Genomic DNA, 27773 nt, shown 5'->3' with positions numbered 1-27773 from the left:
TTCACTGTGGGAAGCCACTGCTATGGATATGATCCCTCCTCCTTCATCACCATCATCTTTGGAATGGGTATTTTACACCACTTTACCTTCACACCTAAACCTTGATATTAGCAGTCCTTGAATTGATTTCTACACAGACTGGTCAGATTAGATTAAAAGGCTAAAGTGAACGAAGGATTGTTCAGTCTCATAATATCTTCCAAAGCTACATTTTAATTGTTTCAAAAAGTTAAAGGGGGAATTTATTTATTTATTTATTTATTTATTTAATATATTTCCATCCCTCAGGTAAGTGAGGGTAACCAGAACTATTTGGGTAGATGTGGGCCTAACACTTCAGACTTCTACTTGGTTAAATTCATAAGCAAAAACCAAAATCAAAATCAAAACCTGGTATTAGTAGGCAAGGGAGCAGGACCATTAAGTAACTTAATAAATTTTATTCTTATTATAATTTCATTTCTCCTCCATAAAAGAGCCTCAAGTGTAATGATTTGTATGGAAGGCCTTGGGTTGGGCTGTTAGAATCCTTAATGTGGGTCAATTCTGTAACATGGTTACCCACTGAGTGTGTCTAGTCAGAGATTTTGTGGAAACACATATTCCAGTTGGGCCCAGAAGGTTAACTTTTCACAGCTTATAGGAGTGTTACCTTTCATTTTGTCAATTATAAGCTTCTCTAAGAAGCTTCTCAAGACCTGCTAATGCCTCCTCTTCTGGATTATTTATTGAATATTGTCACTTACATGACCAGGTGCTATTCTTTTGCTGCGAGACTATTCTGTCCCTGTTCTGATGGGCTGTTTTTGATGCTTGCTAACCTCATTATTTTCATTAGATCCTCAGTCCTTATTCTTACCAGGATAGTCTTTGAAAGCATAATCTACCTCATTTTAACAGAGCAATTCTGTGGGATAACTATGGACCTATTAATTTTCTGGATGTTCCTTCAAAGCCTCAAGACAGCTTTCTCCATCATAAACTGAGTCTTAAGTTTCTCTACCTAATATTCCACATGGAGAGCACATAGATTCCAGGAATGGCTGACATGAATCCTGTGGCTGATTTGTGGCCTCAGGTTAAATACTTTGCCCCTGTAAACCACAGTTCCTCCCCTTTAAAGCAGGAGTAATGACAGTGCCTACCTCATTTGGTTGCTATGTGAGTCAAATGAGAGCATGTGTGCATATTGCCTGCTACATTGTAAAAACCCAATACTTGTTAGCAAGCAACTATTAAGCCATAATTAACTATTGTTAAACCCTCTCATTGTTGTGCAAAGTCTGCCAAGAATAATATAACATTGTTTGCTACTTTTATTGACTTTTCACAAAGTTTTGACTTTAGGGTCAAGACTAGGTTAGGACTTACGCAGCATGAGGTCAATGAAGACTCCTAGTTATTGATGTTTAAATGAACCTGCTTTCAAGTGCCCAACAGGCAGAATTAGCAGGAATAGTCTCCTGAAGAGTAGATAATCTCTAGATGTATAAAAATAGGGTCAAGTGGCTTAAAGTAGGGCTATAACAATGGGGGCCCTGAGGGTAATCATAGGGTGCTAGTGCACCTTTGGCTTTACCTGTGTGTAAAGAGGGAGCTAGTAAAGCCCTTAAAACAATTAGGGCAATTGTAGAAACTCAAACACATGAACTCTTACACATCTATGCACAGAAGCATGCTTTAAGGCTACGTGTGGGCAGAGACAGAATTTTCCTTAATTGGAGTTTTTAATTGGCCCCAGAATGTGAGGAAGTATTCCACTGGGTCCCTGACTTCTACAGCATAAACACTGCTAAGATTTGGATCTGGAAATATTACAAAGCAGGTATTGCCAGGACCCCAAAGCCATGACCTAAGAGTTCCTTTCTGAAATACAACACTGGGAAAAGAATCTCATAATTATAATCATTTTAAATCTAAAATAGTTGTCTTTGGCAGATGTTATTAAATATTTAAATAGTTCATGTTGAATAACAATAGTTGCCATTTGATGGTGTTTATACTAGATACCAACTCTGTATTATATTTTTGCAATATTATTCTATTTATTCGTCAACAAAGAATCTATAATCATCATTTACATTTTACCAGTGAGAGAAGTGGGAACCAGAAAGTTTAAGTAAGCTGTCAAAAATCACACTGCTACTAGAAGCAAAACAAGGATTTGAACCAGATTTGCTGGCTCCAGATCCTGTGCTCTTAACCACTACACAGGATAGCTTACATCCATCCTGTGAAGGTCATTGTCAGAGCAAATTACCCAAATCCAAATAAAACTTTATTTTTCATAGCACATATGCATCTATTCAATTAATCTAAAAAGTTTTTAATAATCAGGATATAAAGGCATTAGAGTTATAAAAATTGAATGAAGAATTGCAGAGTCAAGCTCCAGAAGGAGAAAGAGATTAAAGAAAGTGAGTCTGGTGTTTAGGGCTCCATTTCCCTGGAGGCCAAACCCAATTTTGGAGACAGTGGTTGAAAGGCTAAAACAAGCTGTTGACAGCTTTCTGGAGCTCAAGTGATGACAATGAAGTCAAAGTCCACAAAGGAAAAACAGCATAGTGAATTCCCATTATTTGGATTGGAATCATGAAGAGTGTACCCTAGAAGAAATGGAGACTTGAAAGTAAACATGTCCCTAAAGGGACTTTAGTATAAATTCCCCCCAACCTGTGAAATTATATAAAGATAATCCTTAATTGCTAATGCTTCTAAGAACCTGGCAGAAATGGACATACTTTTTTGGAGAAAGATATCATTACTGTAATCCTCAAATTATTTCCAAAAATCATTTTGCAAGTGCAGTGTCCACCATATAATTTAAAAGAATAACTGGATATAAGGAGGTAAGACAATATGAATGACATGTTCTCAGCAGAAAAATAGACCATGGAAATATACTCGCAGGGGCTCCAGATAAAAGAGCCATGAGACACAAACTTTAAGATAACTATGTTTACAAAGTCTAAGTTGAAAAAAAGATAAGATAGAGAATTTGAGCAGAAGATGAGAAGCTACATAAAGGGATCAAGTGGGAATTCTGTTTTAAAAAAACATGATACTTCAAATTAAGAACTCAGTGAATGCGTTTAACAGCAGATTACATATAGCTTAAGAAAGAATTCGTTAACTGGAAGATATATTAGAAGAAAATATTCAGAAAGAAGCTTTAGAAAGGCAAGAGGATTGAAATTTCAAAAGACAGAGTAAAAGAGAAGACAGAAATTCTAATGTGCATAAAATTGGAGTCTCAAGAGAGGAAAGAGAGAATGAACCAAACTCAGTAACTAACGAGATAATGGCTAAGAACTTACCAAAACTGCTGAAAGATATCAAACTCAGATAAGAAGCCCTATGGACCTCAAGTAGGATAAAGAAAAAGAAACTACATCTACACACATCATAGTAAAACCTCTAAAAACTGAAAACAAAACAGAAAATCTTAAAAGCAGGCAGAGGAGAAGAGAGGCTTTACCTACACAGGAACAATATAATTGACAGCCAACTTTTTAATGGATATGATAGAAGCCAGAAGACAGTGATATAATATCTTTAAATTGCTGGAGAAAAACTCTGTCAACCTAGAATTTTAAACCTAGCAAAAATAGCCTTCAATAATAAAAGTAAAATAGAGAAGTTGATCATGATGGAGACAGTGAAGCCTTGCTTCCCTCTTCCCATGACAATACCAAGTGTACAGCTATACACAGCAATTACCTCTGAAAGAAATAGAGAAACTATCTGAGAGACTCCTATACATTGGGCAAATGAGAAAACACTCATATTGGAATGGGTAGGAAATGCTGAGACACACTCTTGCCATAAACCCCACACCTGACACAGCCCCATACAGTTGGGAGGGAACTCCAAACTCCCATATTCCTACCAAGGAGTGAATGGTTTGAACCTCACATTTAGCACCCCAGCTCTTAAGACTCCCACCTGCAGGACAGGCTGCTAAACACCTAGCTCTGAAAACCAATGGGCCTTGTGTTCATGAGACCCACAAGACAATAAGAAACAAAGAAGCAGTTATTAATGGACATGCAAGCACTTGCTGTGGCTGTCTCCCCAGGGCTCAGCACTGAGGGAGCAGGGGAAATCACCCATCTCCAGGTCTTCCTGAAGGGGATCATCTGCAAACTTTGAAAGTTGTTGCCTCAGGATCAGACCTCTAATTTAGTATACATCTTGAGGCTGGCTGTGATCTGTTCTTGAAACTGGAGAAACCAGCAGACACCTACTTCTTCTTCCCTCTAATATGCTCCAAGTCACCAGTAACTCCCTGGAAGGAGTTTGCACACATATCTGCATGCAGCTTTTGCTCTGCTCCTGAGGGATAAGTCCCCAGATCACCCAGCTCAGATAGCCAACTGGGCTTCCATTCACAAGTCCCACAGACACCACACTGCAGCTATACACCTGGGCCCAGTGCAAAGGGAGTAGGCAAAAACACTCTCTCCCAGTTTCTCCCTGGAAGAGGTTTAAATACCTACTTTCCTGATGCTGTTTGAGGGTCTAGCTTCCAATTATACTGCATCTAGCTGCTAAATACAATTCTTCCTTTAGGGACACTGACAGATCTTGGTACACCCTCAAATACTGAGAGCCACTTAGAATAAAGAAAGCAGGTTGGACAATCACAAAAGTTTGAGAGGCAACCAGGAGCTCAGGCCAGGGTGATTGACAAGTTTCATCTCCTAGCAAGACTATTCTGTCAAGACTGGGAGAAGTGGTTGTTTTATCTAATGCACAACAACCAACATAAAAAGTCAAGAAAAATTAATAGAGGAAAATTCTTCAAACAAAAGATCAAGATAAATCCCAGAAACAGATCTTAATGAAATGGAGATAAGTGATTTACCTGACAGAAAGTTCAAAATAACAGTCAAAGATGTTCTCTGAGGTCAGGAGAACAACATATGAACAAAGTGAGAATTTCAACAAAGGGATAGAAAATATAAAAAATTACCAAACAGAAATCACGTTGCTGAAGAATACAATAACTTAACTGGAAAAAAAAAAATAATGAAGGATTTAAAGAACAAACTAGATCATGGAGAAGAAAGGATAAGAGAGCATGAAAACAGACAGTAGAATTCAATCAGAAGACCAAAAAGAAAAAAGAATTAAAGACATTGAAGAGCATAGCTTACAAGATGTATGGGAAACCACCAAAAAACCCAATATACACATTATAGGGGTCCCAGAAGAAGTACAGGTTGTTCAAAGTAATGGCTGAAAACTTTCCTAACTTGGGAAAGAAACAGAGATCCAGATCAAGGAAGCCCAAACAGTACCAAATAAGATGAATTAAAAAAAAAAACAAAAAACTTTTTTCACCAACACATTGTAAAGGGTCTAACATTCAAGACAAGGAGAACATCTTAAAAACAGCAAGAGAAAGGCAACTTGTTATATCGAGGGAACCCCCATAAGACTATAAGCGGATTTTTCAGCAGAAAACCTGAAAGAAGAAAGAAGTGGGATGATATATTCAAAGTGCTGAAAGAAAAACACTGTCAACCAAGAATACTCTACCCAGGAGAGTTGTTCTTCAGAACTAAAGGAGAGATAAAGAGTTTTCTAGGCAAACAGAAGCTGAAGGAGTTCATCACCACTAGATGGGCCCTACAAGAAACGTTCAACAGAGTTCTTGAAGCTGCAATCGAAGGGCACTAAATAGTAGCAGGAAAACTTAAGAAAGTATGAAACTCAGGGGCAAATGAAAATATATAGTTAAATTAAGAGTACTCTAATGTGATGGTGATGGATAAATCACTTATAACTCTACAATGAAGATTAAAATACAAAAGTATTAAAAATACCTACAATTTCAATAATTTGTTAATGGATACACAATGTAAAAAATGTAAATTGTGGTATCAAATACATAAGATGAGGGGAGGGTGAAAATGTAGAGCTTTTGTTTGCATTCAAAGTGAAGCTGTTATCAGCTTAAAGTAGACTGCCATAAATATAAGATGTTTTACGTGAGCATCATGGTAACCTCAAAGGAAGAGCCTGTAGTACATGCACAAAACATAAAGAGAAAGGAATCAAAGCATACCACCATAGAGAATCACTGAATCACAAAGACTGAGAGGAAGGGAGGAATAAAGGAACAAAAACATTACAAAGCAACAGGAAAATAATAAAATGGCAAGGGTAACTCCAAACTTGTCAATAATTACTTCAAATATAAATGGACTAAATTCTTCAATCAAAAGATATAGAGGGGGAAAAATGATGTAGAGTGGCAAAATGGATTTACAAAACAGGACTCAGCTATATGCTGTCTACAAGAGACTTATTTTAGCTTTAAGGACTAAATGTATAGAAGGTGAAGAGATGGGAAGAGGTATTCCATGCAAATGGAAACCAAAAGAAAACAGGGATAGCTATACTTATGTCAAACACAATAGACCTTAAGCCAAAAAGTAACAAGAGACAAAGAAAGTCACTATATAATGATAGAGGGGTCAATTTATCAAGATGATATAACAGTAAATATCTGTGTGCCCAACATAGGAACAGCTAAATATACAAAGCAAATATTAATAGATTTAAAGGAGAAATAGCAATACAGTAATGGAGGACTTCAATACTCCTCTTTCAACAATGGATAAATCATTCAGACAGAAAATCAATATGGAAAAATCTGATTGAAACTACACATCGGATCAAATGGACCTAACAGACATTTATAGAACATTTCATCCAACAGCAACAGAATATATATTTTTCTCAAGTATACTTGGAACATTCCCCAGGATAGATCAGTTGTGAGGCCACAAAACAAGTCTTAATAGATTTAAGAAGATTGAAATTGTATCAAGCATCTTTTCGACCCCGATGATATGAAACTAGAAATCAATTACAAAAAGACAACTGGAAAATTCACATATATTTGGATATAAACACATACTACTGAACGACCAGTGGGTCAAAAAGAAATCAGAAGGGAAATTAAAAAAATATCTTGGGACAAATAAAATTGAAAACACAACATATGACAGCTGATGAGATGCAAAAATTGAGAAAAATTGAGAAAAAAGAAAGATCTCAAATACACAGCCTAACTTTATACCTCAAGGAACTAGTAAAAGAAAAACAAACTGAGCCCAAAATTAGTAGAATGACAGAAATAACAAGGAATGGCAATAAATGATTGAGACTAAAAAGAGAATAGAAAAAAATGATGAAAAAACTGTTTTCTTTTTAAAAGATAAACAAAACAGACAAAACTTTAGTTAGACTTACTAAGAAAAAAGAGAGGACTCAAACTATAAATGAAAGAGGAGATATTACAATGAATATCATATAAATATAAATGATTAAAAGAGACCAGTGTGTACAATTATATGCCAACAAATTAGATAATGTAGAAGAAATGGACAAATCCTTAAAATATACAACCTAACAAGATTGAATCATGAATAAATAGAAAATCTGAATGGACCAATTACTAATAAGGAGATTGAATGAGTAATCAAAAATCTCCCAACAAAGAAAAGCTCAGTCTTCACTGGCGGATTCTACCAAACACTTAAAGATTTAATACCAATCCTTCTCAAATTCTTCCAAAAAATAGAAGAGGAAGGAACACTTTCAAACTCATTTTTTGAGGCCAGTATTATGCTGATACCAAAGCCAGACAAGGACACTATAAGAAAGTTATAGACCAATATCCCTGGTGAGCACAGATTCAAAAATTCTCCACAAAATATTAGCAAACCAAATGCAGGAGCACATTAAACAGATCAGACACCATGGTCACGTGAGAATTTATTCCCAGGATGCAAGAATAGTTGAACATTTGCAAATCAATGTGATAACCACATTAACAATATGAAGGATAAAAATCATATAATTATCTCGATAGATGTAGAAAAGTCATTTGACAAAACTCAACATCTTTTCATGATAAAAACTCTCAACCAACAAACTCTCAAACAAACTCTCAACTATAGTGGGAATGTACCTTGATATAATAAAGGCCGTATATGACAAACCTGCAGCTAACATCACACTCAATGGTGCAAAGCTGAAAGTTTTTCCTCTAAGATCAAGAAGAAGACACGGATGCCCACGCTCACCCCTTTTCTTCAGCATAGTACTGGAGGTCCTAGCCAGAGAAGTTAGGCAAGAGAAAGAAAGAAAAGGCTACAAATTTAAAAAGATAATGAAAGTTCTGTACATTGAAACTTATAGAATGCAGTTAAAGTTGTGTTTAGACAAAAAATGTATAGCACTAAATGCATATGTTAGAAAAGAAGAAAGACCAAATATCAAGGAGCCAAGCATCCAACTCAAGAAATTAGAAAAAGAACAGCAAATCACAACCAAATAAATTCAAATGAAGGAAACGATAAAGATGAATGAAATAGAAAGCAAACATATGATAGTAGCGATCAAAGACAAAAAGGTAATTCTTTGAAAATACTAATAAAATTGATAAAGTGCTAGGGAGGTTGATAGAGACAGAGGGAGAGAAGCCATAAATATGTGATGAAGGACTGAAAAGGGGCTAACTACAGATCTGACAGATATTAAGGAGCTGTTTAGTAAATATCCTAACTTATGACAATCAACTTGAAAATTTTCATGATTTAGACACCTTTCTAGATGAATACAACTTACCAAAATGGACAGAAAATTGACTTTAAATGATTAAAAAATTGAATCTGTAATTTAAAAATTTCCTTCAAAGAAAACTCTGTAGACTCAGATGACTTTACTGGTGAATGCCACCAACTTCTTAAAGAAGAAATCATGCCAATAGTACACAAACTCCCCAGAGAATACAAAGAAAAAGAGGTAAATCTCCCCAATTCATTTTCAAGGGCTTTCTTGGCAAAAGCTAATAAGGTCACTTCAAAATAGGAAAATTTGACTCACTTATTCATGATCATTGATGCAGAAATTCCCCACCCTGGCCAAGTAGCACATTGATTCCAACAACAAATATGTAACAAGTAATGCATCACCACTGAGTTGTATTTACTCCAGAACACAAGGCTGGTTTACCTTTTGAAAATTAATAAATGTAATTAACTACATTAACCATTAATAGAAAAAAATGAGTCAAACAGTGGAATCATTTTAACAGGCCACAGAAAATATTTTTTAAAATGCAGCATCAATTCATGATTTCTTTTTTTTTAAGATTTTATTTATTTATTTATTTGAGAGAGAAAGAAAAAGAGAGAGAACACATGAGAAGCGGGAGGGTCAGAGGGAGAAGCAGACTCCCTGCCGAGCAGGGAGCCCGACACCGGACTCGATCCAGGGACTCCAGGATCATGACCTGAGCCGAAGGCAGTCGCTTAACCAACTGAGCCACCCAGGCACCCCTGATTTCTTTTTTTTAATAAAGATTTTATTTATTTGTCAGAGAGAGAGAACACAAGCAGGCAGAGCAGGCAGAATAAGAAGCAGGCTCCCCACTGATCAAGGAGCCCGATGTGGGATTTGATTCCAGGACCCTGGGATCATGACCTGAGCTGAAGGCAGATGCTTAACCCACTGAGCCACCCAGGTGTCCCCAATTCATGATTTCAATAAACAAACAATAAGAGCTATAAAGTTAACAAACTAAGAGCAGAAAGGAAATTTCTTAATTTAATAAAATGTCTACAAAGAATCCTTAGTTTTGAAACCAGGAATAAGACAAGGGTGCCCATCATTACTGCTTCTACTCAATATTGTATTTAAAGTTCCACCTGATAAGTTAAGGTGTCAGGATTGCAGAGAGGGGAAAAAACAGCCATCATTCACATGATATTGTTGAATTATTGGGTACATAGGAAATAATAAGACTACAGAAAAATTATTAGACTGAATAGATTAGTTTAATCAGACATCTAGAGAAAAAAGAGTCTAACATGATATGCAAGATCTCTACACAGAATGATGTGGAAATTAATATAAATAAAGGGAAATCTAAATAAACGGAGGGAAAAAGCATGTTCAGGTATAGGAAACTCAATGTTGTTGAAATACTAGTTCTCCCCAATTGATCTATATATCCAAAGCTATTCCTGTCAAAGTGCTAACATGTTTTTTTTTTTTCTGTGCATGTGTTTGTGTGTAACCTGACAAGTTGATTCCAAAATATTACTGAAAAACAAAGGGCTAGGAATAGAAGATTTCCTTTTTTTAACAGTTTGTATTTATTTACATAATCTCTACACCCAACTCACGACCCCGAGATCAAGGGTTGCATGCTCTTCCAACTGAGCCAGCCAGGTGACCCGAAGATTATCTTAAAGAAGAGCAAGCTGGGCGTAACTTGTTCTACCAGCCATCGGAGTCTTTTCTAAAGCAACAGTAGTTGAAGTGTGGAACTGACCCCAAGGCTAGACAAATAGACCAATGGAAATGACAGGGTCACCAAAGAAAAAGACTTGGGCTAGGGCCAAAACAGACACCTTATCCTGGCCAGTGGTGTGATAGCTTTCCCCAGTCAGGGACTCTCCAAAGTACTTCACACCAGTTCATCCTCAGGCTGTCTTGGGGTGGGGTGGGCCATTGGAATTTTCCCCTAGATAATTCTAATCTGCAGATATTTGGTGAAAACCACATCCCCTAACACACACACACACACACACACACACACACCCCTCTGTCTCCTAAACTTTGATGAGCAGTGCAGTTTTTTTATTTGAAGCTCATTAGGAGGCTGGAGAATGCAATTACATCATATTCCAAAACTTTCTGAAATCCCATTTAGATATTTCTGTCTTTCCCCAAATTTCTGTTCACTTTAGTTGCTGCCCCTTCCTTTCCCTTTCTCCTCTAGCCAAGTTCTTGATTTCTTCCTGTACTCCTGTCATTTTTTTGTTTTATTTTGCAGAACAATTTCCCCCTTCCCTCAGTTTCCCTCTCCTCCATCTTGCTTAGCAAACAACAAGTCCTTTTGAGGACCTGCTCTTATAAAGGGGAGAGAAAGATTGAAAGTACTTCTCATTTAATATTTTCCCCTGCCACGTACAGCTGGGCATGGCTTGAATTGTCTTCCTTTGTGCGTATTTTCAATATTATCAGGAAAAAAAAGACTTTTTCATTTTGGAATGAACTCAAGTGCAGAGGGGGCTTGCCTGGTGCAAACCGAATGGGTGCAGCACTGTGCTCTAGATGCACTGCTCAGCCAGTCCTTGTGACAGGCCCCAAGGAACCAGCATTCACTCACCCTGTTAGTGAAAATGTGCCCCAGAGCATAAAAGTATCTCAGCAGCCCCAGGTTTGTGAACGTGTGACCCAGGCAGTCACCCAAGGGCCCCACACTTAGAAGTGTCCTGTGCTTGTCATTATTTGAAATCCTTACTAATTTATGCAAAAGGGGCTCAACATTCTCATTTTGCTCTAGGCTCTGCAAATGATGTGGTCAGCCCTGTGCTGAGGGAAGGGGTTTATAGTCTTGCTTGATTTTACAACAACAAAAAAGAAAAACTACTGGGCTGAGTGCTTTGTGAAATACTTTCTCTGGTTTCTCAGAAACCATTTCCTCTTTTCAGTTCTCAGTTGTCCCCCTGGGTTTGGCAGCTGCTGTTCACTTGCTGCTTTACTGAATCTATGATGTTCGTTTCCTGCCCCCTTAAAATGTTTTCACAACGGCAAAACAGGGTTTTTCACCACCTGGCTCCAATCTCTTGCCCTGTCCTTGGCTCCTTTTCCCTTCTCCCTTCATTCTTCTTCTGCTCCCACCTGAACATGACCCACTGACTACTACAACCGCCCCCCCACTCCCCACCGCCCAGCCCAAGGCAGGGCTTTGACCACATAGAGCCTTCTCCGGCATTGGAACCCAACATGCTTCTTGCCTCTGCACTCTGTCACGTACTTTTCATCTGCCTGGAATGCTCTGCCATCACTACCACCTGTCCTGCTTGGCTCTCTCTTTCAGACCCAACCTAAATGTTCTTTTCTCTATTAAGCCCTTTAAGAGTGCCTCAGGCAGAAGTCATCACCCACTTGCTCTTGCTCAGATAGCTTTGAAGACACGCCTCTGTCGTAGCAGGTGACACGGAATGGCATACAGAGGTTGTTTTTCTTTTTCGTCCTCTCCCACCCACCTTATTCTGGAAAAGTCCATTCATGACTTGGAACACAAGTCAGTCATTCTTTCTAGAAAGATCTTCCTGAGTACCTGCACTTCTCTCATCATAACACTACTCACATTATAACATAATCGGTACCCCTCCTCAAGTGAGACCATGTCTGTTTCACTTAGTGTGGTAACCTGAGTGCCTAGCATAGTTTTGAGCACAAAACTGGCTCGATAAATATTTGTTCAATTCAAGAATGAGTAAGTGAATGAAGATATATGTGCATTATCGCCTAGACTGTGGGCTTTGTAACTTTAAAAATAATTCTCCCTCTCCCTCCTCTATTTCTTAACCCACTGATTGGCATGTATTAACTATTCAATAATGTTTGTTAGGTAAATAAATATCTGAAAGGACTTATGTGATCATGGAACCTGAGCCCAAGGCCTAGGCTTGGGTAAGTATCCCCAGTGACTTCATCCTTGACTTGGGGTTGTATTTGTTAGAGGAGGATGACAGGGATGACAGCACAGAGATCTGGGCTGATACTCACTCGGGACCAAGAGGAAGAATCTCCCTTTATGTTGTAATAAACCTCATATTGTTGTCTAGAGAGTGACAGAAAGTAATGTTAAATTCATAAAAATGTAACTGTCTGTGCTAAGTATACAGATGCTTATTATAATAAGCATCACAGGAGTGTTGGGGGTTTGGAAAAACGCTGGAAACCATCCCTTGAAAGAGCTGCTCTCTTTATTCAAGGGTGGGCCTGACCCTTAGACTCATAGCTTTAATCAGGGCTCCTTCCTGTCCTCACTGTACCCTCCTCCTATGATCTTGGGCTCCCATTTGCTACCTCCCAATGTGCAACTTCTTTCTTGAGATCCAGCAGGGAGGTATCTTTCTTTTGAGGAGTTTCCTGCTGTCTGCCCCCCCCCCTCATCTTGTGGCGTGCATTTTCCTTCTGTGGCTAGCTCAAGTTCTTTTTAAAACTCCCTTCTGACAAGGAACCAGCTATCAGTTGGAAGAAGGTGAGGTTTCTCTCATTTCCCTATCCACGTGTTCCTTTTAAGAGACTGGCTCTCCTTCTCTGTACAGTATTCCCGATTGGACAGGGAATTCCCTCTTCCAAAGGTGTCAATGAAATTAATTGAGGCCATACGTCCCAATATATGGAGCACCCAGGGAAGGAATTCAGTGAAACTGAGCTCTGAGGACTTACTGCAAGTTAGTAATGTGCTATATACAGTTACAGGGAAATCAGTTTGGGATTCATAAATATAAGGAAGAATGTTGTTCTGGAATAGGATGCCTTTCACCAGAGTGAGCTACCTATCATTAGAAATGCCTCTATGTGGGGCGCCTGGGTGGCTCAGTTGGTTAAGTGGCTGCCTTCGGCTCAGGTCATGATCCCAGGGTCCTGGGATCGAGCGCTGTGTCAGGCTCCCTGCTCAGCGGGGAGCCTGCTTCTCCCTCTCCCTCTGCCTGCCTCTCTGCCTACTTGTGCTCTCTCTCTCTCTGTCAAATAAATAAAATCTTAAAAAGAAAAAAGAAAAAAGAAAAAAGAAATGCTCATGTGTAGGCTGAACATACCAGGGCTGATCTGGAAGTCATTCCTGCATGGGGTAGAAGGTTAGCTAGAGAGAGCCTCTATGGTTTCTTCCAAATTTCAAGCTTCTGCAATTTTATTAGAGGGTTTTAACCCTGTAATGTAGTTTATATTTCAAAATACTGTATTTAATTAGTTGTTTTCCTAAACTCCTTCTGAAGTAAATCAGCTTCATACAGTGGTAATTAGTTTATTGGTAGAAACAATGACTGAGTCTGAAGCATGCATATTTTTATGTATGTGGCAAGGACACAAGAAAGGCTGACTATTATTATTCCTGCACTATTTTCCAGAAATGAGATTTTCTAATATCCCTCTGAAGATGTAACTGTAACTTAACCAAGTAAATAAATAACATGAAAATAAATAATTATTAATATGGAATATTAAAAAAATGCTGAAGCCAAATTAATCAGTCTTCAGACAATCAAGCATAGTTTCACATAACTGGAGTGAACCCTGATGATTCTGGCGTGAGCATACTTAGGAAAGCAAACGTAGCCTTCTCCAAATCACAGCTGGGCCTCTCGCAGTGCTGCCTCTGCTGGAGCATGTAGGCTGGGACTGCTGGAAGACCTGACTGTATGTTGCAGTGTGTCAGGCACACGGGAGGGACCGTGACTTCTCTATCCGTTAGCTATAAGAATCAAAACATGACTACAGTGGCTCAGCCAAATAGAGTTTTACTTTGTCCCCAAAAGTCCAGAGACAGGTAGGTGGTTTGAAGATGGTATAGTTGTGTGAAAAAAACTATCAAGGATGTAGCCTCCTTTTAACCTCAGTTCTGTAAACTCTACTCTGTGGTCTTTGCCCTTAAGGTCCAAGATGGATGCTCCACCTCAGGCCTTCAAATAACATTCTGGACAAGAAGAAGGAAGTGACCTAGAGGAAGAGATGATGCCTATTTCAGGAAAGCAAAGCTTCCCAAGAAATTCCAGAACTTGCACTATGTCTCATCGGCCCAAGCTGTGCAATATGCTCAGTTCTTGCTATAATAGAGCAAGTTGGGCTTACTAATTCCCCAAACAAAACTTAGGTTTTGTTCATAAATAAGAGGAGGATGCATATTGGGTAGGCAACCAGCAGTGACTGCCATAACTTGTCGGTCTCCTGATGAGGTAGACTCTGCTTTTTTTCTTCTTTTCTGGATGGAGGACCTTCACTGTAGACTTTGAGCTACAGGAGATACCACTACCTGAAAGACCATGTGAGGATCTTACACTGCTGCCCTTTGCCCACATCAGTATTTAATCCATCAACACATAATTTGAAACTTCTCTGTCTTCAGGCTTTGAGCCATAGTTGGTCCATTTGCAACTCCAGTGTCCTTCAGGGGCTTCATGGGGACCATCAGCTCCAGGCTTGAATACTTTCTGGTGCTATAGAGAAAAGAGTCTGACACCTTTAGTCATGTTATGACTTCTTTCTCACATTTCCCCCCAGACCTAAGCCATGTCTCTTCCTCTTGGGCACTCTGGTCTTGCTGTCTGTGAACACTTAACAGAATAGCAAGCACTCTTGTTTGGAACAGACCAACACCTTGATATTTGTTTAAGCCAAGGAGGAGGTCCTACCTTTAAACAAAAAAAGATTTATGGCTCTCCTGACGTACTCCAGGGATTCCTGTCTGGCAGTGCTCAGGAGGAGCAACTGAAAACAGAATTCTAACATTTTAGAACTGTCAGAGACAAAAACCAACAAAGACAAAGAATGGCCAACTCAGCCCTCTCGTGTTGCAAAGGAAGACACTGAGACTTGGGAGAGTGTGTGTCTTTCTCCAGCTGTGGCATGGCAGAACTCAGGTCAAAAACTAGGGGAAGGAAGATTGCATGGAGAGAGGTAGAGGGCTCTCTTTCACCTTCTGAGTGGGTGTGTATTACATTCATTATTTAAGCACCTGCAGGCATAGGAACACTCCAGTGCTATGGACAATTAAGGCAAAAGTTACAGGAGGTGGTGTGGTATTGTGGCTGCTAAATCTAATCCCCGATCTGCCATGCTTTGGTTTGTGATGCTTATCTGTTCCTTAAGTTTACCCATCTATAAAACAAAAACAACGGTTACACCCCGTGTGGTTTTAGGAGGAGTAAATGGAGTTGCCACTTAGAACAGTACCCGGTGATAATATGGAAATATTATAATATAGAAATGTTTGCTATCATTACGATTAGTTGTCTCCTGTGCTCAACAGATTAATAGTCTTTGACTCTTGCACGGATGGCCAGTGCACATCTTGAAGAAGCATGACAAAGAGCCAGTGGGGATATTAAGTTTTAAGTCAGGACGGTTGGTTCTTGTTAGCAGCACCAAGGGATTCTCGAATCACAAATAATGGGATTATCCCCCAAGTAGGTCACCATGGCACGAAATACATGATCTGTGATAAGGAATACTTCTCTGATCTACTTTTATGACTAGCCTATGCCTTTTCTTGCCAGTATTTTCGTTTTCGGTAGATATGCCTGCTTTGTTTCTTTTCTTTTTTAAAATGTAGTGAGCTTCACACACTAGTCTTTTGTACCAGCTATATAAGGAGCAGCTAACACCAAAGACACATGCATGGAATTCTTCTACCAAATCAACTTTTTTTTTTAAAGCACTCTTTAATTGGACAATACTTTAATTCTCTAAACAATGTTATGGTAGTTGACCACATTTTGAAATTATCTTTGTCTTGTTTGGTACTTGAATGGCATGAAAAATTTCCCTCTGCTTCCTTACCCCTCTCCCAAGGGGTCATTTTCCCCGCTCTTTTCTCTGCCCTGCCTGGCCTCTGACCCTGCCCAACTCTGCTGTTTCCATGGGCTTCTGAATCTAATTAATGTCTCAGTGGCTATATAAGTGAATTATGTAGGCAGGAGGATGTTGGAAAGTTTGAGGAAGGTACGTACATTCCTTAGGGAAAACCTGGTTTTGTACAAAGGAAAAAAAAGGAATGCACTTGGAGGAGGTAGAATGTCAGTAAAGTGTAAAACACCAGTAGCATGCTTACACTCATTAAGTATCTCTTGCCTGATGAGCAGATGCAACCTTAGGAGCATCTCTTGTGACATCTGGGCAATAATCAGGCATGAAAGAATCTGGCTGAGGGGATAGATAATCCAAATATGCCACCATTGCAACACAACTGCTGCACAACTAGGCTATCAGCACTCCTTCCCCTCTCCCTCCGTTTTGCAGCCAGTTCACAACCACTTGTGGGGAGCATGTCCTTAGATGATCTCTGAAATGACCCTGGCTACCAGGGCCACAAGTCCTCCTCAAACTCTCCAGGATGTGGGCAGGCAAGGGGGAGGGGGCCAGAGTGCTCAAGTTCTCTACCAGAGGATACTGTCAGAGAGCCCAAGGCAGAGATGGTCCCTATGCCCCATGTTTCCATGGAAACATAGGAGGAGTGATGACAGCCAGCACAGCCACACCATCTGCTCGGGACCTGGTGAATGATGAAAAAAATAGAAAAAGAGTCACCTCAGATCCCAAGCTAGAACCACTCTGAGATACCAGTGCAGAGGCAAAGGCCTGAAGACACTAGAACTCCTAGGTGGATTAAAACCCAAGCTGTCCTGGGGCTCGACATATTAGCATGTAATTTGCAAGCAGAAAGCCTAGAGGGCTTATCCTGCATTCCCTAGATACAGTTAAAAACACTCAAGAAGCCTCTGGAAGGAGAAGCAAACTGTGATGTGACTGCAGCCTTGCTGGAACAGGAGAGAAGGTGCAGTGACAAACAGTGCTGCAGGACATGGGGTGGGGGCTCCCCTGACCTTCCAGCAAGACCGCTTGCACAGCTGGCTTTTAGCCAGGCGTATTTTTCTAGGAGTGCGGTGGGATTATAAAAGGAAAATTCCCATCCGGTCACAATCGTGACCTGAGTTGCATCCACATCTTCACAATAAGGTATGAATTAATAAAGGCTATGCAAGGTTTCTCTTCTTTCAGTTTGTATCCAGAAGGAGATCTTAGTTGGATGCCACAGATTTGCTTCTGGGTCTGTTTTGGAGACTTTTAATTCCAGGTTGGTGGAACGTGAGTGGGGCCCTTGCTGAGTGCACTTGTAGGCCTGCCCCAGACTGAGTAGGATTCATTTCTCAATCCCTTTCGTTCATACATTTAACTCAAAAAAATACCCCTGACCCAGAGCTCCTCCTTTAGCTAACTCCCCACAGTGGCTCTCCAGACTCCAGAGCTGGAGGGTTTCATTCAGCTCTCTGGAGCGTTATCTGCATCTATCCCAGGAGAAGAGTCCCTCAAGTCGCCAGGTCTTTAGTATGCACAGACGCTTCATCTGCTTCAGAGGAAACACCAGTTTTTATTTTTATTTTTAATTTAGGTAGCCCCTTCCTCCTTTACAAACAAAACAAAACAAAACAAAAACAAAAACAAAAAAACCCACACATCTCCCTTTTAGTTTTGGCATTCTAATCCCAGGAAGTCCAAACCTTTTTTTGTTTTTTATTAACGATTTAAAATTTTGACAACTGGATTAAGCTCTTGTTTTGGTACGTGTATCTAGGGGCTGTAGGATAATGGCAACATCTTAATATACCAGATAAATAAAATAATAAAAAGATCACCTTATAAAGGCTCTCATTAACTGTTCTACATTTTACTTGTAAATACTATTAATTTAGATTTATTTCCATGACAACTTAGTAAACATGATATCCATCAGTATGGTTTGGGTTTCTTCAAAAGACCATATTCTCCAAGTGGACACTATACAGAAAAACATACACTGGAAATAAAAGTATTAACCCAACTTCCCCTGTGTTAGGAGGCCCCAAACAGAAAATAAGGGCTATTCCTGAAGAAAAATATTTAAATACCCACACTGAAGTTGCTTTAGGCTCAAGTACATTCATGTATTAACACAAGGCACTGTGTTGAAATTCAAATACAAATCTACCCATTACTATGTGGCTTTTGGGGAGAGGCCTTTTATGAGTAAACCACTCCACCAGCTCTATACCGCCCAGTGCTTTCTCTCTTTCCTTTTCCGGGGCCATCTATTTATCTTCAGCCTCCGTGGTGAGGGCAAGTCTGTATCTTAAGCTTCAAGCTTAGGATGGGACTCCCAGTAAACATGGTTCTGTTTGTTCTCCAGCAGCCCTCCTTTGTATAAACAGATGTGGTGGGAAGGGAAGGAAAGCCAGATCTCTGTGAGGGGTGGGAGGTCTCCTTTCTGGAGAAGCTTCCAAACTGCAGCCATGAGCCCAGGGACAGGATGCATTTCTTGTTCAGGCAGGGGAACTTGCAGTTCTTCCAGAGAGGGGCTGTTCTTCTCACTCTCCTCCACCCTGCACCCCCATCCTTTGTTCCTGGGAATGCTGTCTGGATGTCTCCAGCATCTCACTTTTGCCAGAGCAAACAATTCCAACAAGGTTTATGCTGAGGAGATATTAGGAAGACATTTTTTTTTTTCTTCTCTCCCAAATGCACGGTAGACTGGGATTTGGGAATACAGCCCTTCACACCTGTACTTTCTCCTCTATTCACATTCTCTTTGTTCTTTCGGAGCCTTGTTACTACCTTCAACTAATGAGGGAGGTTTGTAGGGGCTGGGAGTTGTCAGGTTGTAAAAAAACAAATCCATTTTCTCAAACTATGTGGATACGCTCTCTTAGTGTTTTACATTTTGCACACTAGTTATGGATGCTAATAAAGGAAGGACTACTTCAGAGCTGGGGGAAGTACGGGGGTGCTGAGCATTTTGTAATAAGAACCCAGATAGGTAAGAATTCTCATTGGTCTTTTCTTCTACGTGTTCTCCAGACTTTGTTAATCCTCATTCAGAGGTCAGGGAGGTGAGGAGGCTTGATGGAGAGATCCTGTGACTTCTGCACAAGGGCTAGATTTCTGGTGGCTCCAGTCAGTGGTCCTTCTTGTTGAGAATGAACAAAAGGGAGCGTTTGGGAAAGGCCTCCCGTACTGCAGGGATTGGGGGTTTGGTGCAAGTGATGGGATATAACCACATTGCTCTGTACCAATCTCTCCAGGAATTCTCTGGAATCCTGAGTGAGGCTTTCAGAGCTGTGGCCAAGAGGATAAGAGAGGGAACTGAGGCAGGGTTCTGATTTTGGCCAGCAGTGGAGAAACAGAGCCATGGCCCTGATCTAGGCATGGACTTCTCAGCATGTCTGTAAAAGTAAGGAGGGGGGTGGGGATTTCTTTACAATCAAGGAAATAATCATAAAAAGGACCTGATTTTTAGGAGGCACGATGATACTCTATCATCCTCCAGCTGACAGCATGCCACTCTCCAGATAGGAGATGGGGTGACAAGTTAGCAATCTACACCCAGAGGCCTGTCCCCCCCCCTCCCTATTCGAAATATAAAGAAAGGAGGTTAGTTTCCAGGGACGGCCAGCCGGAGGATGGTGAGACCCCCACTGCAGGCCAAACTGCAGGTCCTGTCAGAAGAGGTTTCCTCCCTTTCACTTAACTTACTGACTCCAGATATTTTAAACGATTTGTTTACAGCGCGGCTGCAGGCAGCTCAGTTAACTCTCCCGGTGCCTGGGGCGGTCAGGGAATTTCCCAGCACCCCCTCCAGGGCTGCAAAGCACACCGCCCCCGGGGGCGCCTGGCAGGGTCGGGAGGAATTCTGGGCCCCAAGAGAAGTGCGTGCTGCCCCGGCAGGGCCGGGTGGGGCCGGGCGAGGGCGAGAGGCAGAAGATGCGGCAGGCCGGGCCCGGCTGGCTCAGCATCCCACTGCGCTCGGCACCAGCGCCTTTCCCTTCGCTCCGGCTCCCGGGAGCGCCCCGGGCGGCCCCGGGCGGCGGCTGGTCAGGGGGGTGGCGGGGTCGCGGGGCGAGGGGGCGGCGCGGCCTGCGAGCGCCGTGGGACCCCGGGGAGCGGCGCGGGGAGCGCAGGGGCGCGCGGGGCGGGCGCGGCGCGGGGCTCACGGCGCGCGCGCGCCTCGGCCTCGCCCGCGCACACGCGCCTCCCCGAGGAGAAAGAGGCGGGCGGGCGGGCGCAGAGCACCGCGGCGGCGGCGGCGGCAGCGGCGGCGGCGGCTGCAGCGGGCCGGGCCGCCTGGAGGGAGGGGAGGAGGGGCGGGCGCGGGGAGGGAGGGGGCGAGGCGGTGGCGGCGGCGGCGGCGGCGGCGGCGCGGCGAGCTCGCCGCTCTGTCCTGAGTGTGCCTGCGCGGGAGCCGAGGAGCGGGTGAGTGCGCCGGCTGCTGCCGCCCGCCCGGCGGGCCGAGAGTCGGGGGCGGGGGGCGCAGGGAAGCCCGACCCGGGGGCGGGCAGCGGGCGGGCGGTGGCCGCTCAGGCGCGGCTGGGATGCACCTTGAGCGGCGCCTTTCGTTGCAGCGCGCGGGCGGCCCGAGCCTCGGCGGCAGCGGCGGCAACGGCGGCGGCGCTGACACCTCCCACCATGGACAGCTTCGACTTAGCCTTGCTCCAGGAATGGGACCTCGAGTCGCTGTGGTGAGTCCCTGTGCCGGCCGCCTGGGCACGCGGGAGTGGTGAGGGGCGGCCGCGGCGGCCCGCGCGCCCTTACCTGGGCGGGGGGCTCGAAGCGGCCGGCGGCCGTGGGGGTGGGGTGGGTCGGGGGCGCCCGCTCCCCCGGCTCCTTCCTGCCTCCCCCGGGTGGATGGACGGCCGCCTTCCCGTCTTCTTGCCCCCCTTTCCTGTCCTCTCGCCCGGGGCTGCCCGCCCCAGCCCAGGGGCTGGTGATCTGGGGAGCCGGGGGGCAGAGCTCAGCCATGGAGAGAAAAAGACCCGATTTCTAGAACGTGTCACTAGTGCCTGGGGATCCACCCCTCGGCCCCTAGAACCCTCTCACCTCCCTTCGCTTCATTTGCGCCCTCCCTCTTCCCTAAGAGCCTCTGGTTCACACCAGCGACCCCCTGGAGTTGGTGCTGCTGCGAAGTGCCCTTAGAGGATGCTCCAGCCTCCTGCCTGGAGGCGCCGGGTCTGGGCGGCTACATCTTTTCTGTCTCCTACCCGCTCCCACCCGAGATGGAAAGTGAACACCGGGGACAGGGGGCGAGTGTTTCTCCGTGCGGGAATTCCAGAGGCCTTGGCCCAGGGAGACTCCTTTCCTCGAGGTTCACAATTCCTTCGGGCCCTTTCTTCACACCTCGCCACAGTTGTACTCCGCCTCCTCCTCCCCACCCCGGCGCCCCGCGTGTCCCTTTATTCCACGCTCACAGCTCGTAGCCTGGGGAGCGGGTGGCCCGGGGAGCACTCCGGGATCTGTTGCTCCGCGTTCTCACGTTGAGGAGCTGCTGTAGGTAAATCGCCGCTAGAAGCAGTTTAATTCTCGCTGCGGGTTTCTCAAAAATCCCATTGGCTGCTTCAGCATCCCCCTTATTCTACCCCCCCCAACCCCCCCATCTCCTAAATGTTTCCAACCAGCCCTATTCAGGTGGTTAAATTACTGCCCACATATTCCTGGAGGAACTTGTGTTACGTTTAATATTTACGGGAATGAACATCTGCTGGAACAAGCATATTAACTGCACTCTGTTCTGCCTCTGGTAATTTTTTTTTTTTTTTGCTTTAATTCAGTAAAGAGTTCACATGTGTCTAAAACTGCAAGTGGTGTGCACATGAATATGCAATGTACAATTTTAAAGCTAAACTGCTTTAAGATTTATAGGTTATATAGATGATATGTGGATTATTTCCAGTGACTGAGGCTTCTAGTGACTTTTATCTTTCTAAAGCCAGGTGTAACAAACTAAACTGGACACAAAGCTAGTGCATTATTGAGCAGTTTCTTAAAAAAAATCCGATGATGAATAACTGCGCCTTGCTCTGCATAATGCTGGTGCTTATAAAATACACAAAGATGGGCCCTGATGTAATAAAACTTTTATATATTATGCTGGAAACTTCAAAGAGCCAGTGTAGAAAGAATATGAAAGATGTTATTACTCTATAAAAGTTGCTAATTACTGTCTTGTTGCTCCTGGGGTTATTTCAGTCTTTCATTTACAGATACCTGTTATTTTACAGGTTTACGTTTAGAAATGTTGGTTTCTGGCCCAAATTTAATAGTTTTCTCGATAGAAACTGTGCTTTAAAAATGACTTTTGCTTTTAAAAGACAGTTTTTCAGTCAAAGGGAAGAACTTACTGCTTTGGCATGTTTTTATGGTGCTTGTCAGTTTGCTGATTCAAATTGAAGCCCCCTCATGACTTTTACAAGTAATATTTTGAAATTATCAGCTCTAATCTGTGGGCTTTCCCAGCATAGGATCTAAGCTTTATTTCTCTTTGCATGCTTAGTTGCCAAAATCCTCCGGATTACCTGGAGCACAGTTATACAATAAATGTCTATTGCATTGACTTAAAATTTACATTACCGACAGTACATTTGTTCTTTTTTAAAAATGAAAAAAAATAAGCAGTTTTAAAAAGTTGCTGTACATGCAATCAGCATTTAATCAGTGCGTCAGTTTATCTTTGGCTTATGAAAATGTGCAGGCCTTCTTGCTTACAGTATAGTGGGACAGTTTGGCTTGACTGAGAGAGTGTTTCTAGTTTGCAGATGTAAAATTTACATTTTACAAAAGCTTATATATTTCTGATAAGTTAAAGATAAACCATATTTCTTGAGTGTGCATTTCTAACATAGACGTTTTCTCAGTTTATGGATGAAGTTTTGCATATTTTCTAATTCAGTGTTATGGTTTATTTTTAAGTTTATAAGTGATCCAAAATAACTAGCATTTGAGTACTTTCTGTGTGTCAAATGTTTTCTTATCCATTTTTTTCTTATTTGAATCTCATAACAATCCTGGAGGTGGTAAGTAGTAGGAGTCTCATTTTATAGATAAGGAAATGGAGGCTTTGAATGGTAAAAGGTCTCTATGAGACCTATAAAACAAATGAAAGTAGAATTTTTTTTAAAGATTTTATTTATTTATTAGAGCACACATGCACGGCGGGGGGCGGGAGGGACAAAGGGAGAGGGAAAAGCAGACTCCCCAGTGGGCAGGGAGCCCTATGTGGGGCTTGATCCCAGGACCCTGAGATTATGACCTGAGCCAAAGGCAGACACTCAACCAGCTGAGCCACCCAGGCACCCCGAGAGCAAAATTTTTAAACTAACATTGACTGAACGCTTACCATTTACCAGGCACATTTCTTTGTTTTGTTTTTGTTTTTTTTTTAATTTTATTTATTTATTTGAGAGAGAGAGAATGAGAGATAGAGAGCATGAGAGGGAAGAGGGTCAGAGGGAGAAGCAGACCCCCCGCTGAGCAGGGAGCCTGATGTGAGACTCAATCCTGGGACTCCAGGATCATGACCTGAGCCGAAGGCAGTCGCTTAACCAACTAGGCCACCCAGGTGCCCTACCAGGCACAGTTCTAAGTGCATTATATGTTTTAGCTCATTTAGCCTGCACAACAGCCTTAGGAAACATTATCTGTTACTATTCCCATTTTACAGACTGGGAAATTGAGAGTGGGGAAGATCAGGTAACCTGCCCAAGGTCACACATCTAGAAATGGAGGAGCCATATTCGAACCAACCATTAACTTCTCAAAACTCAGTTTTCTGACTCTGAATCCAGTGCATTTTTGACAGTGCTGCAGATGTCTCCCAGTTTATGAGGGCATCTCTGAAGTTAATTACAAAACAAAACCTTGATGGACTGTAAGTTAAGGTTCTGTTAAAATACCAAAGAAAGAGGTCAGAACCCTAAAAGATACTGATCTAAAATTAAAAATCTGAAAAAAAACCATGATTTAGCAAACCAGGCCTGCCCTACATGAGTTAACTATAAATATCTATAAATTTAAAATAAACACCACTAAAAACTTATTGTTTTAATTCATCTTAGGAAAAAATGTTTCTTTGGAGAGGGTGGGGAAAGGTACAGGTTAATGGCAAAGGAGAATGGTATTTTAAGCCCTAATAGTTCTTTCCAGTTGGTAGGCACTGTTTTCCAAAAAAACAAATTGCGGTTTATTAGTTGTGACTGTGGCTTTGAACTAGAGCTAGCTTAGTCTAATGGTCACAGAAAGTGTCCCCAAATGACTGTATAGACAGTATGAAGAGAAAAGCTTGGTATTGTTGAAAAAATCAAGTAATTCAAGAACCATCTCCCCCACTTCCTTGTACCCGCCCCACCCCCACTCTGCCCAAACACCCATACTTATTTTTCAAAGGAGGCCTTCTGAGTCTAAATGGTCCAGATAGTTGTTTCAGCTTTTCCTTTCAGCCTCACTTAAAGTTGAAAAGAGTAGCCCTAATTTCTACTTCTAATTTCACTTCCCGTTTCTGGTTTAAAGCAAGAGTAGAACTCTTGGAACAAGGTGAGGGCGCTTATCCTGCACCTGGCTCCAGAGCTTCATTGGGTAGAGTTGGATCCCAGAAAAGGTGGAGATTCAGTAAGTTTGCAGGGGCAGATATCCTGAGGAACAGCACCTCTCGTCAACCTCCCACTCTCTTGCCATCTGCTCCTTCCTTTTCTCCACCAGCTTTTGATCAGCTGCTGGACATAGAAACCATTCCTCAGGGCCTTTAAAATAGTGACCATCCCTTTTAACAGGCTAACCATTACTTTCATTTGTTCACTTAAATATTAATTGATATTTCTTAAGTGTAAGACCTGGTGCTGATTGCTATAAGGAGTACAAAGATGAGTGAACTGTGGGTTGTGCATGTGATTATCTAGTGGGGAATGAGATGAGTATACAAATAAAAAAGGAAGTTTTCAACACTGGGGATTCAGAAGAGAGAAGACCATATTTGGGACTGGGGTGGGTGGTAGCGGAGGGGAAGAGGAAAAATTGAGTAAAAAACAAACAAACAAACAAACAACGCTTCCATGGAAAAGGTGGCCTTTGAACTAAGCCTTGGAAGATGAATGGGATTTTTATAGATGGTGGGGGTCGGGGTATTGAGAGGACATAGAGGCATCTTGAGCAAAGAAAGAACTTGAACAAAGGCTTTCATGGTGTCTCTGAAAGATCTTTTATGAATCATGGTAGAATTACCTATACTAGGCATTTTAAAGATGCAGAACTTTTGTAATCAGTAGGTAGTTTCAGTGAATGGGAAAAGTTTTCCAAATGAACTTAGACAAAATTGTCTTTAATCTTCCTTATATATAAAACATTTTAGTTATTGGGGAGAAAGTCTATCGAAATACAATAGAAATACTCAGATTTCTCTCACCGCACCCCCCCATAGCTTCGCATAAGCCAGAATCCATTTACTTTTGTTCAGATAGGCGTTATACTTTATATTTTTTCAAATTGGAACCTTTGAAGTTGTGATAAATGGATTGTTTCATACTTATCAATTTGTTCATTCAGCAACAATTCACAGAGTGTTAAGCATTATTACAGGATAGATACTATGGGACAGTGGCTTTCAAATGTTTAGACCATGACTAACAGTAATAAATCATTTAACATTTAGACACTTTGTGGGTAACTGCAACAACTGTCACAAAGTAACACTTACCCTTACTATGTGCGAGGCACTTGGATATTTTCTATTCTGTTTCCATTCTATTTTCCATCTTCCCATGGGTTGAAAACTCCTTGCACCCCCATGTTCCTATGGGGGAGGGGGAGTGAAGCAGAAGCCACACTGTGGTGCTTCCCAGTAATACCTACTGACACATTTGGTCCTCTTCAAATCAACTGCCAGTGAACATGCCCAGGCCATGGCTTCACTCATGCCTCCTAGTTAGGCTTCCTGGGCCCTGCACAGGGTCAGAAAACTGCTCCAGATTCCTGACCTTGACCCTCAGGTACCTTGACCCTTTTCCTACAGCCCCAGCAAAGCAAACAGTTCAAGGCCTACCACTATCCCTGTTGTGGGCTCTTGGGGTCAGAGCAGTTCAGTAGAACACAGAGGGCAGGAGGAGAGGTGCACGCAGGGACCCTCCACATGTTCTCTGCAGGGTGACTGGTGGAGAGCAGGCGGGTTGATTGTGCACATTCTTAGCGGCCCAAGGTGGCTGTATGTCTGGCAGCAGCGGTTCTCTTTGAATGCCCCAGAACGTACCCAGAGCTCTGGAAAGGCCTCAGCACATGCGGGGATGAAAACATTTCTACAAGTTGCTCTCAGGGCTAGGAGCTTGCAGGGGGCTGTGGGCTGCAGCCTGGAAGGGGGCTGGTTGCCTGGGTGCAGGAGGCAAGGAGGTGTCCATGGGAAGCTGTGGAGTGCTGGGGCCAGGGAGCTGAGTGCTGCTCCCAAGTGTAAGGAGCATCAGCCTGACTGTGGGTAGGTGTGTTTTGGAGAAAACCAGGTGGGAAGACTGCCTAATGTATGGTATTGAAGTTGAGGATTCAGGCTTGGCTGGGGGCCACACTGTTACCAGAGAGGATGCACACTGGATGTGCAGATGAATTTTAACCACATGCTTTCTGATGATGATGAAGATGAGTATTGTGTGTGGGGAAGTGATTCTTTCCTGTGTTCCAGATTCTCTTTTGTGAAAATGTAGGAGGGTTATAAAATACTCGGTATCTATTTTGGGAGAATGTCCCTATGAACCAGAATGGTTCTAATCAATGACACTTTAGATGTAGCAACTTGTATGAGGCCCTTTGGCATAATATTGGTTAGCATAGCAGTCAAATTAGGACAAAAAAGAATCTCAAAAGGAATGCAAGATTTTTTGTATATAAATGGAATTTAAACCTGGAATAAGTTTGCCTGTTTAAATTTTCTTTATTTTGAAAATAAAGCCGTGGTAGTAAAATCAAGGCCATAAAAGACTATTTTAATATCATTTAATGGTAACATAATGTTTCCTTGTTTTATTTCAAAGTGAAATCCATAAAACTTATTTTAAATATTGCCCGTTTTCTTTTGTCTGGGAATTTAATTGAGGTTTCTGAATTCAGCTGGCTCCAACCTTGCTTTCTGTTTGGCCCTGGGCAGCTCACGATTTTTCTCATTTCCTATTCTCAGTCTTGGTTTAATCACTTATAAAATGACAGCACTTATACTGGCCTACCTCATAAGGTTGTGATGTTAAGTAATAAAAGTGTCAATTGCTTTGTGAATGCCAAATGTAGTTCTTTTAATACCCTTCGCTTCCTTAAAAAGTCTCTTTATCATAAACAAGGAAGGATACAGAAAGGCCACGTTGGGTCAGGTCATCCATCTGGTACAGAGTTCTGTCCCTGGC

General features: G+C 42.2%; 1 protein-coding gene across 2 annotated transcripts in view; it reads left to right on the top strand.

Moving 5' to 3' along the window:
• Positions 1 to 27773, top strand: part of AFF3 (AF4/FMR2 family member 3) — a 561794-nt gene that overhangs the window by 17768 nt on the left and 516253 nt on the right. For both annotated transcript variants that reach the window (XM_027622823.2, XM_027622824.2), the window contains exons 2-4: positions 12449 to 12510; positions 14481 to 14869; positions 20976 to 21092. In XM_027622823.2, coding sequence (XP_027478624.1) covers positions 21040 to 21092 — 53 coding nt within the window. In that variant the 5' untranslated portion in view covers positions 12449 to 12510; positions 14481 to 14869; positions 20976 to 21039. The remainder of the gene's footprint in view (positions 1 to 12448; positions 12511 to 14480; positions 14870 to 20975; positions 21093 to 27773) is intronic.

Source organism: Zalophus californianus, chromosome 8, assembly GCF_009762305.2.
Source record: "Zalophus californianus isolate mZalCal1 chromosome 8, mZalCal1.pri.v2, whole genome shotgun sequence".
Taxonomy (NCBI): domain Eukaryota; kingdom Metazoa; phylum Chordata; class Mammalia; order Carnivora; family Otariidae; genus Zalophus; species Zalophus californianus.
The sequence above is the reverse complement of the archived record's forward strand: the minus strand, read 5'-3'. Positions and strand labels throughout refer to the sequence as shown.